This window comes from Neoarius graeffei, chromosome 19, assembly GCF_027579695.1.
Source record: "Neoarius graeffei isolate fNeoGra1 chromosome 19, fNeoGra1.pri, whole genome shotgun sequence".
Taxonomy (NCBI): Eukaryota; Metazoa; Chordata; class Actinopteri; order Siluriformes; family Ariidae; genus Neoarius; species Neoarius graeffei.
Window position 1 is genome coordinate 49,296,678 of NC_083587.1, and position 12,389 is coordinate 49,309,066.

Consider the following 12,389-nt stretch of genomic DNA (forward strand, 5'->3'; position numbering starts at 1 on the left):
CTTTGCTTAGACGCTCAGTAATGGAGACGCGATAGTAGTCCACCTTCCCGCTCTCTCCATTCAGTCAGCGAACGTCACACAGGAAGTGAACCCCAGCGGGTCATAGAAACTTGCGCAGGAGGAGAATGGCTTTTTTATTTGTTGGCTACGGAAACTTTGAGGAACGAAATAAAAACCGGTATTAACCGGTTACCATTATTTTTAATAAGTGTTTCTGTTCCGGAACATAAAAAATAATAAAGTTTCTGGTTTCGTTTCTGTTCCATGTGAAATAGAAAAAGTTCCTGGTTTTCGTTTTCGTTCCTTGAACCGGTTCAAAGCCCTGGTTTAAACGTTCGCTGTCTACGGTGCGGCATTAGAAAAAACATGCGCTGTCAAAATTGGCAAAATACATTTCCATGTGCTTGGCGTGCTTGTGTCTGACCATTTCTGCTTTGTATTAAATTAAATCTTGCCAAAATGACTTAGTTCAAACCTGGACATATAGAAATAGAGCATGTTAAAAAAAAAAAAAAAGAAAAATAAAGCCCGGAAAGCCCGCTCCTCTGCTTCAGCCAGACTTGAAGACCCGACGGTGCAATGCTTGCAGACTGTCAGAAGTGATTAGACCTGAATTTATAGCTAACAAATCAGCAGACGCCCCAACAATTATTATTTTCGTTAGGCCAGTGTGTAAGGTATGTTAGAACCGTGCCTTATAGCCTACGTTATATCACAATTTAAAGGACGTTTGAGGAGTTGGAGGCTGCGAGCGCAATGATGCTCCGACATGCGCTAAACTTTATTCCCTGAAAATCATACACCAGCGTTCAATGCCCCAAACAGTTAAAATGTCTAGAAGACTACGGTTAAATAATAATCATAGCCTACTAAGTTAAATTACGTCAAAACATCTGTTTCTGGCCGATGAAATGATGGAGAAAAATGAGAACGAACGCAAAGTAGATAGCAGCCAAAGTCACGCGATCTTTTAGGTAACTTGACACTCGTGTTGGCCACAATATTTCTCTTAATAAAATCTTGAATTGTTTTTGAAGTCGTATTCAACACAAAGTAAGGTCAAATTTTAATTTTAATTTAAGCGAAGATCCAAACTTTTTTCTATATTGACGTCGAGCACAGAGGAGCATGTCATTCTGCTTTCGGTTTCGGCAGCATGGATGCGCTTTACATGAAAGAAGGCACTGATGTGTCTGCCATCGATAAAGGTGTAAAAAACAAGTGGAGGTGGGCTTGGCTGTACGAAATAGGTGAAAACGGAAAGCCATTTAGTTCATGGTGCAAAAAACTAAACATTCCAGGCGCTTGCATTTGTGTGGTTTGCCACAAAAAAATAATATACGGAAGCAATGGAAAGAGAGTGCAATAAATTGAATATATTAATCCATTAATTAATTGATTAATAAAGTTATCAGTTCTAAGTTAATCATTCTCAGAATTTCATCGAAATCCACCCATAACCCCCCCCCGTAGAATTTAATCGAAATCCACCCATAACCCCACCCCCCACCCCCTGTAAATTTTCAGTCAAATATATATATATATATATATATATATATATATATATATATATATATATATATAATTTTTTTTTTTTTTTGCTTTAATCCATGCTTCTTACTGCTACTGTGATTTTAAAATTCTCTTTATTCAGGTTTTGGAATACATCGACTCTCACATTTCGATAATCAGTTTTGGGTTTTTTTCTGACGCATGGCTGGAGAAATGAATGCGAAACTGAAAGTTCTTTCTCTTTTTTTCCTTCTCCCTTTAGCAGGTTGACTCGATGAACCCAATAGTGGTGACTCCACCTCGGCCAGGGACGCAGGCTCCACCCAAAGTTACCCCCAGCGTAATACAGGCAGCTCCCACTGTTTATACAACACCACCCGCCCCCAAGAGACCAGACATGAGGGCGCAGAGACAAGCACACATGGTAAAGACTTTTCACACATGCACAACATAACTCTCGGAGATTCTCTTTCCATGGCTCTTTAGAGGTTGTAGGATATTCGCTACATATAAGGATAAAGCTGAATGTTTACTTATAGGAACAAGCTAGTTGTCTAAGGTCAGCGCAGGCTGTCTTGCTGTTGATCATCGGATTATTCCAGCTCACGAGGCCAAGAATCTGGGTTGCTGGTTTGATCAGCAACTTAGTATGGGGACACCGATCAATAAGATTTGTAGTGTGTCTTATTTGCACTGCATTAGGAAGCTTCTGTCAACTAAAAAGTTAGCTAATAATTTATTGTATGGTTGGCCGAAAACACAGCTGTCCAAGTTACAGCGTGTCCAGAACACAGCTGCGCACCTTATTACTTCGCCCAGGACAGAGTCCACCAGGGGGCGAGGTATAGTTTTCGGTTGGGTGTTTTTTTTTTTTGTGTGTGTGTAAACGATATTACAGGAAAACAGCTGGACCAATCTTCATGAAACTTTCAGGATAGATGGGCATTGGTCTCAAATAGAACCTCCAACATTTTGAGGGTCATCATCAGAAAGGTCAAAATCGTTTTTGTTGTGGCTACTGCTTTATATAGAGGCGCTAGCCACTATGTCATCGTGCTGCAAGAGTGTAACAGTCGCGCACTGCACATGCGCATACACGTTGCGATTAAAATGGCCGGTGAGTGTATACAATTCGGTTCAGAATTGGAAATAAACGGATTAGACTAAAGAAATCGCTTTCAGACATTACATCTCATTATCTGTAGCCGCTTTATCCTGTTCTACAGGGTCGCAGGCAAGCTGGAGCCTATCCCAGCTGACTACGGGTGAAAGGCGGGGTACACCCTGGACAAGTCGCCAGGTCATCACAGGGCTGACACATAGACACAGACAACCATTCACACTCACATTCACACCTACGGTCAATTTAGAGTCACCAGTTAACCTAACCTGCATGTCTTTGGACTGTGGGGGAAACCGGAGCACCCGGAGGAAACCCACGCGGACACGGGGAGAACATGCAAACTCCGCACAGAAAGGCCCTCGCCGGCCACGGGGTTCGAACCCGGACCTTCTTGCTGTGAGGCGACAGCGCTAACCACTACACCACCATGCCACCGCTTTCAGACATGTTTATGTTTATTACAGAGGGAAAGTGCGTTCCACTGAGCTCTAGCGCCGGGCCATTTCCGGGAAATAAGAGTTTGGGTCATGGCGACAGCGTGTGTATGTCAGCCTCGGTTCAGAGGTTTCAGTTTCGAAAACTGTAAGAGTAGAATAATATAAAGTACAGACACTTGGGATATTTTACTTCTATGATTTTTAAATTGTTCATTTTTGGATTACGCTTCATTTTTGTGGCTGCTGCCTCATAGAGTAAATATATATGCTATGTTTACTGTACAGACATGGGATCAGAAAACTGTTTTATTTATAAGCAGTAGCCACATGTACCCATAGGGTACCTTAAAAATATATATATAATTTTTTTTTTCCCACGATATCTTCATATTCATCATACGTGCTACCGGACGAGGTTTGTTTTGCCTGGCAACGCTTGTGTGCAATGTTTCCTGTTTTTATCATATCGCCTGTGCTTTTCAAGCTTCACTGGTTGCCAGTGCAATTTAGAATTAAATTTAAGATACCAGTAATTACATTTAAGGCTGTTTACGGGCTAGTGCTGGAATATATTAATGACTTAATTATCATTAAGGGGACATTGCGCTATTCTTTGAGAGAAAATAATGGGCTTCTCCTTGAGTTACCAAGAGAATGAACAAAGGACATGTCGGGGGGGGATGGGGCTTTTTGTGCTGTTGCCCCAAAACTATGGAACTCATTACCAAGTAGTATTCGTAACTAGAAGTTTGGACAATTTTAAGAATATGCTCAAGATGCTTTTAATAATAAGGTTTAATAAAATAAAGCTTGTGTGTATATATATCGTAGTTTTAACTCATTTTAATATTACTGTATATTTTTAGTTTTTAATAAGTAGATATTGTTTTCTAGTTTCATAGTTAATAAATTTTATATATTTATTTTCACTTAAATCTGTTAAGTGGTGCTGAAGGTTCTACTTGAAGGTTAACTTGACAAGGCTAAGGCCGGTTAACTTCTTATTAGTGATCATGATTGACTACAACTGGTGGTTTCTCTTTGCCAGCATAAAAAGGATTTGTTTGACAGCATGCATTGGGTTGACCAATACTCTGAGCCATGGGAAAGCCCAAGGAACTCAGTGAAGATCTAAGAAGGAGAATTGTAGTTGGGAAGGTCCCTTGGAGCCATTTCTAAACAACTGCAGATTCCAAGGTCATCAGTTCAAACAATTGTACACAAGTACAAGTTTTTTGGATGTGTCACCACTTTGGCAAGGTCTGGAAGAAGACCCGAACTGTCACCCTCAGATGAGAGGAAATTGGTTAGGATGTTCAGAAACCACCAAGGCTCAAGCCTGCCATGAGCCGGAAACTGCTGGAACACCAGCGTCGCTGTCCACAGTGAAGCGAGCTTTACATCGCCATGGACTGAGGGGGTGCCGACCAAGAAAGAAGCCCCTGCTCCAAAATGGACACCTTCAAGCTGGACTGAAATTTACAGCTGCCCACATGGACAAGCCAAATGCCTTCTGGAGAAAAGTTTTATGGTCACACGAGCAAAGATTGAGCTATTTGTCCATGATGACGAGGCATGTTTGGAGGAGTAAAGGTGAGGCTTTCAAACCTAAGAACACTGTACCAACTGTCAAGTATGGTGGTGGTAGCCTCATGCTCTGGGGCTGTTTTACTGCCAGTGGTACTGGTGCATTGCACAACGTGGATGGAATAATGATGGAGGACTACCTCCAAATTCTTCAACTTCACCTCAAATCAACAGCTAGACAGTTGAAACTTGGACACAATTGCTGGGTTTCAGCCACATGACACCTCTTAGCAGTTTTACCGGAAGTGAAGTAGCTGGTGGTCTAAACGGCTGCCATAGTGCAAACAACAAGTGATAACTTATCTGAGTGTACTCGTAAACTAGAAGCCGCTGCTCGCTTTAGGTGTATTCAGAAGATTGCTATGCGCAGTGGAATTGACCCCTACAATCTGGGAAAGAAGGTGATCTACGATCTCAAAAACTACCCTTCAGTGGAGTTCCTCGACATCTCGAACTATCTGGTGTTGCAGACATCCTTCTCCACCGCAAAACAGATGAAAGCGTGGAAGAGTATGGAGGCTTACAACTTTTTTTGTATGTGGCTGGGTAAAGAACCTCGCTATCAAGTCGCTGCTGAATGAATCCTGTATTGTTTTTGCCCGTGTAAGTATGTGGTGTTTTTTTTTTTTTTTTTTAAGCTTTTTGTTCGCGTCTTTACAACAAAGCGCTGCAAGTTGAAGTGTAAACAAACAGTTCGCTTGATTCTCACTTGTGTTGGCTCTTATCTCTCAGGTAAATCATTCACAAAGATCATCAGAAACCCCTTTAAAGACCTGGATCTTAGTTAAACAAGACGGAGAAGTGATCACGGCGCATTGTCACTGTACGGCTGGGGAAGAATTTTGTCGCAACCTTCATGCATATGGACTTTGTGAGGAGTAAACAAAGAAACAGCTGGGGTTTTTAGCGCTTGGTGACTAAAAAGTACCGTAAAATAATGACACATAGCAAGAAAAGTACTTGGAAAACACTAAGGACATAGCTGAGAGGGATACAAACCTTTCACCAAGTGATCACTGCAAACTCGAGCATGCTTCGACTCGGCTCCCTTCGATTCCAGTGAGAGGTTCAAAAGCCACCTTTCTCGACGTCTTTTTGTGAAACCCTGTGTTGGTTCACCCTTTTTTTTTTTTTTTTTTAAATTAGTTCATGGGGAATCATGAAGAAACTATCAGTTTCACGGTTTGATCGATTCGAACAACCTAAAATGACGCAAGCGTAAGGCATTTTTCATGCTAGCAATGCACCTTCTCCGTACAAACGCTTTGTCAGCTGAGCTTTGGTAGACCACCAGCTAAAGTTTTGAATAACTAATGAGGTGGACGTGATGTCACGTGAAACCCAGCAATAGGGTGTTCCAACAGGACAATGATCCCAAACACATATTTAAACTAGTTTTGGAATGGATAAAGCAGGCTAACGTGAAGCTTCTGGAATGGTTTTCCTCAAGCCCCGACCTCAACCCGATTTGAAAATTTGTGGACTACTCTTAAAAGCTGGATCCGTGCCAGGAAACCAACCAGTTTAAACGAACTCTACCAATTCTGCCTAGAGTGGTCAAATATCCAGCCAGAATTATGCCAGAAGCTTGTTCATGGCTACCCAAAGCATCTGATCGAGGTGCAACTTACTTTTTCCACCTTTATTGGATAGGACAGTGTAGAGACAGGAAATGAGCAGGAGAGAGATGGGGAAGGATCGGGAAATGACCCCGGGTCGGAATCAAACCCGGGTCCCCGGATTTATGGTATGGCACCTTATCCACCTGAGCCACGACGCCCCTCAATTCTTGTTTTTTGAAGTCATTAAAGTTGTATGCTGTACAGTCATTCCATCCTGGGAAAAGAACAGTTCAAGGAAATCATTAACAGTCCAAAACAAGTGTTGCCAGGCAAAACAAACCTTGCCCGGTAGCGCTTATGATGAATATGAAGGAAGATATCACGAAAAAACGATTTTGACTTTTTTTGGTGACCTCGACCTTGAATTTGACCTTGTGTGAACATACTTGGCCAATAAACATGGCTCTGATTCTCTGCTGCTCTCAGCCAATCAGAACACACTGTACTGCTCTCACACCGTACTGCGCGATTGTTACGTTCTTACAGCACGATGACATAGTGGTTAGCGCCTCTATATGAGGCCGTAGCCACAAAAACCTTGACTGGATGACCCCCAAAATGTTGGAGGTTCTATTTGAGACCAATGCGCATCTATCCTGAAAGTTTCATGAAAATTGGTCCAGGCATTTTCCCGTGATATCCTCAACAAAGAGACCCCACTGAAAACAATACCTCGCCCCACTTGCTCTGTAGCGGGCGAGGTAATTACCATGACGTTCATGCCCATGATATGTATGTAAACTTCTGACCACAACTGTATATTCATGCAGCTTGTGCAATATAAATATAAATTATTATTATATTAGCCATTTGTAAATAAGGGACTATAGGTAGGGAATAAAATGCAACATTATTCCTCTTATACCATAATAACAATTTGCTAATGAATAATATCTTTTTAATTTATTAAGAATCATTCATAGTCAGATTTCACTGATTTTAACGTGTGTTAAGCGCTTTAGAATTATCTGAAGAAATTATGGCATATTAGTATAAGGGTTGTTTTACAATCAGGGTACGCAAGCTAAAAATCACATTTAACACTTATTATCTTCAATATCAAAAGGCTTGACAAAATAAACTTGGTTGTTTATTGTAGCCCTGTGATAGCTCTATTTACCATGCAAAAAAAATTTGGTGATAACGTTATTTTTGGTGAATGTCTGGCAATGTCATATTTAGCAAAATTACTCGTGTCATTTAGAAAAAGTGCTTTTTTTTGACCACAGGTAGCTCCAAAAGGGATGCACTTAAATCATTCTTTATACCATAAAACACATATTTGGTTCCATATCATTGGAAACATAGTTAAGTTTTAATGTTGAATGCCAGTAAGTTTTCAGACTATTTTGATCAAATTATAGTGGGGCAAAAAAGTATTTAGTCAGCCACCAATTGTGCAAGTTCTCCCACTTAAAAAGATGAGAGAGGCCTGTAATTTTCATCATGGGTACATTTCAACAATGAGAGACAGAATGGGGGGGAAAGAATCCAGGAAATCACATTATAGGATTTTTAATGAATTAATTGGTAAATTCCTCGTTAAAATAAGTATTTGGTCACCTACAAACAAGCAAGATTTCTGGCTCTCACAGACCTGTAACAACTTCTTTAAGAGGCTCCTCTGTCCTCCACTCGTTACCTGGATTAATGGCACCTGTTTGAACTCGTTATCAGTATAAAAGACACCTGTCCACAACAATGTTCCCTCTAATTTTTCATGTCCCTGAGCATATGTGCCAAGTCCCTGAGCACCTGCCTTGTACCATTGTGAGCAACTTCAGACATACACGCGGGCCAACTGTATAATAATCTTACCGTACTGTATCTGTACAGCAGGGCCGGCCCAAGCCTTTAAGGGGCCCTAAGCAGAATTTGAATTGGGGGCCCCCCACACCACCAAAACTACACTGCTAGCTGCCTTATTATTTCTTAGGCTACACAGTTAGTCTAGCCACCCACCATAGTCTGCGTTTTTAGTTGGTTTACATTATACTGCAACTTGTGGCTATTGCAATATAAAATATTCAGAGTGATGTGTGGCATATTTATAAGTAAAACAACAAATCAGTAGACAAGACACCGTATATGTTAACGTGTTTACATATACAGTGTCTTGTCTACTGATTTGTTGTTTTACTTACAAATATGCCACACATCACTCTGAATATTTTATATTGCAATAGCCACAAGTTGCAGTATAATGTAAACCACCTAAAACTTAATCTAACATAATTAGCATTATGTTAGATTAAGTAGTAAAGATTGAATGCACGCCGTTAATCTGCACCGTTTATAGCACAGCTGATGTAGGACAAAAATCTGTTCAAATGACGTTTTGTGCTCTGCGCATGCGCAGTGGGGCTTTGTAGGACGCATTGACGTGTAGGACAGTTTATCAGAACGCCTGCCGTGCTGTACAGTACCATACAGCAAACCCATTACCCATCACTTTTGTGTGTTGAGGCAAATATCACTCCAATAGCAATAATACCTTCCTATTTTACTACCTTACTTTGGCTTCGCAGCACGTCTTGCAGAGCAGCCCTTTCTCACTCGAAAACGAAAACATGTCCCCAAGTTTTACATCCTGTCCGTCCGTGCGCACATACTCCGACAACCATTCCAGTTTAAAAGCTTCACATTTCTTTTTTTATTCTCGCTTGATGCGTGGACATACCCGGTCGTTTCGCCATTGCTGCATTTACCTCAGCTTCACACTCCGAACTCAAACGGCAAGCACTAGCAACAGAATCATAACATGATGGCACGTAACAGTTCCGGTGGACGTGCCATACGTAAGCTAAAACGTCACATAAACATTTTATTTTACTAATAGTAATAACACACCAAAATAATGAAAAATATTTTTGTGTATTATTGTCTATAATTGTGTCTGGCCATCAGTTTTTTAATATTGACACTCAAAAAAAAATTAGGAGTGCCGGTAAAGCTAACAAGCTAACCCATTCACAATTCTCTGCGCTGGCATTGGGTTGCTCTGCGCGAAGAGCGTGGGAGCACTGCGCGATTGCGCAGGCGCGCAGCTTAGAGGGAACATAGGTCCACAACCTCAAACAGTCACACTCCAAACTCCACTATGGCCAAGACCAAAGAGCTGTCAAAGGACACCAGAAACAAAATTGTAGACCTGCACCAGGCTGGGAAGACTGAATCTGCAATAGGTAAGCAGCTTGGTGTGAAGAAATCAACTGTGGGAGCAATTATTAGAAAATGGAAGACATACAAGACCACTGATAATCTCCCTCAATCTGGGGCTCCACGCAAGATCTCACCCCGTGGGGTCAAAATGATCACAAGAACGGTGAGCAAAAATCCCAGAACCACACGGGGGGACCTAGTGAATGACCTGCAGAGAGCTGGGACCAAAGTAACAAAGGCTACCATCAGTAACACACTACACCGCCAGGGACTCAAATCCTGCAGTGCCAGACGTGTCCCCCTGCTTAAGCCAGTACATGTCCAGGCCCGTCTGAAGTTTGCTAGAGAGCATTTGGATGATCCAGAAGAGGATTGGGAGAATGTCATATGGTCAGATGAAACCAAAATAGAACTTTTTGGTAAAAACTCAACTTGTGTTTGGAGGAGAAAGAATGCTGAGTTGCATCCAAAGAACACCATACCTACTGTGAAGCCTGGGGGTGGAAACATCATGCTTTGGGGCTGTTTTTCTGCAAAGGGACCAGGACGACTGATCCGTGTAAAGAAAAGAATGAATGGGGCCATGTATCGTGAGATTTTGAGTGAAAACCTCCTTCCATCAGCAAGGGCATTGAAGATGAAACGTGGCTGGGTCTTTCAGCATGACAATGATCCCAAACGCACCGCCCGGGCAATGAAGGAGCGGCTTCATAAGAAGCATTTCAAGGTCCTGGAGTGGCCTAGCCAGTCTCCAGATCTCAACCCCATAGAAAATCTTTGGAGGGAGTTGAAAGTCCGTGTTGCCCAGCGACAGCCCCAAAACATCACTGCTCTAGAGGAGATCTGCATGGAGGAATGGGCCAAAATACCAGCAACAGTGTGTGAAAACCTTGTGAAGACTTACAGAAAACATTTGACTTCTGTCATTGCCAACAAAGGGTATATAACCAAGTATTGAGATGAACTTTTGTTATTGACCAAATACTTATTTATTTTCCACCATAATTTGCAAATAAATTATTTAAAAATCAGACAATGTGATTTTCTGGATTTTTTTTTTTTCTCATTCTGTCTCTCATAGTTGAGGTGTACCTATGATGAAAATTACAGGCCTCTCTCATCTTTTTAAGTGGGAGAACTTGCACAATTGGTGACTGACTAAATACTTTTTTGCCCCACTGTAGTATGTAATTGTGTCAAAAAAATGTCCTCTCCGAGACAGCTAATTTTTCAATATAAAATAACATATCTAACATGATTATTTTCATCCTAAAATGTGCTCAAGATATTGGGACATAAATATTAGAGACAACTAACACAAAGCTTACAGCCTTATATTTAAAAGCACTATGGAAGTAGTGGATTCTGAATTGTCAAAAAAAAAATGTCCCCTCCGAGAATCACTTCATTTGTTTCTCCCATCTTGTAGCAGATTACACAAAACTACCATCAAAAAATTACCTGAAATCTGTTCTTTAACTTAAAAGCTGGTACAAGAACCAGTTTGAATCAATTTGAATTTTGGACCCCTGTGACACAAACTTTGTACCCTGATTGTAAAACAACTCCTAAGCCTTATAGTCAGATCTACTGTCTGAACTGCTGATATGGAAAATTCATTATATAAGTTATATATTTTATCTTTATTTTTTTAATCCTGACTCTGTTTTGTAATAAATACCAGGAGGAGCTGGCAGCATCAATCGCTGAACAGCAGGCAGCTGCAATGGCAGCTATAATGGCAGCTGGACTCCTGGAGGCGAAGAAGGACAGCGTTGCGGACGACAGCGTCATCGGGCCGAGCATGCCTGAGCCGGAGCCCGTACACGTAGAGGTACTAAACTTTCTGCCCACTCAGTCATCGTAAAGTTCATAAACGTCCATCAGATTTTCAGCCTTCAACGAGATTTGCTACTTGTTTTGTGATTTTGTGTGCTGTATAATAATTTGACAAGGTCCAAGCTGTCCCCAATAGCTACGCACTGTGGACGTTTATTATCTCGCACGCTGGGATAGCAAAGTGGGCTGTCTGGTTGCTCGGATACGAGCTAGGTTAAAACGTGATCGTTTGATGAAGGTGACGGAATGGAATAACGTATGGTCGGCTAGTTTGCTTGTGAAGTGGATTAATAACTAAGAAGAGCAGCAAATGACAGAGTATGAGCATTATCCTGTCTTTAGCTAGACGGAAAGTCCGCAGGTCTTTGGCCAGTGTTTCAGCTTTGGGATTTGTGTCTTGCCGGTGTTTTTACACTGTGGTGTCGTGGTTGGCACAGGCACTTCACAGCAAGAAGGTTCTGGGTACGAGCCCCAATGGCGACGGGGACCTTTCTGCGTGGAGTTTGCATGTTCTGGCCGTGTCTGCATGGGTTTCCTCCGGGTGCCCCGGTTTCCACCGTCGTCCAAAGACTTGCAGGTTAGGCTAATTGGCGAAGGGTGTGAATATCTGAGCTGTGTTCCATGGTCAGACATGAGGAGGAGGAGTATGGTGGCTGCCATCGGCACCTTTTTATTCCTTCGATTCGGCCATGTTGAGCTGCGTTCTTCGTTATTCAGCTCCAAGAAAGGAGGATTAACCAGAAACTTGAGCTGTCTTTCTCTCCCCGTCCAGCTCGGTAAAAGATTACATGTCGTCTGTGCATACGAGTTCATCAGCCTAGTAAGAAATCGTTCCACAATCCACCAGACTGCATCTCAGGCAGGGGCTTAAGGCCTCTGCATGCTCTTGCGACAAGGCTTTCGCAGATAGCTTTTCGCAGACAGTTGTAATTTATCGTTGAGCGGGGAGTAATAGGCGTGCGCGATGTTATTCACCGCCACAACGCAAGGGGGCGCGAAATCGCTAGGAGTAGTTGGTGGGTGTGGTTAGTGGAGTGTTTATCCTCCGGTTACTTATAATGACTAGAACTGGAGTCGTATAGATGTCCATACTTCCTCGATCAACCG

General features: G+C 41.9%; 1 protein-coding gene across 3 annotated transcripts in view; it reads left to right on the forward strand.

The window, feature by feature from the left end:
* Positions 1–12,389, forward strand: part of rbm42 (RNA binding motif protein 42) — a 41,699-nt gene that overhangs the window by 21,505 nt on the left and 7,805 nt on the right. For 2 of the 3 annotated variants that reach the window (XM_060900205.1, XM_060900204.1), the window contains exons 7-8: positions 1,775–1,936; positions 11,128–11,277. In XM_060900205.1, coding sequence (XP_060756188.1) covers positions 1,775–1,936; positions 11,128–11,277 — 312 coding nt within the window. The remainder of the gene's footprint in view (positions 1–1,774; positions 1,937–11,127; positions 11,278–12,389) is intronic. The other variant, XM_060900206.1, reaches the window with a different exon arrangement.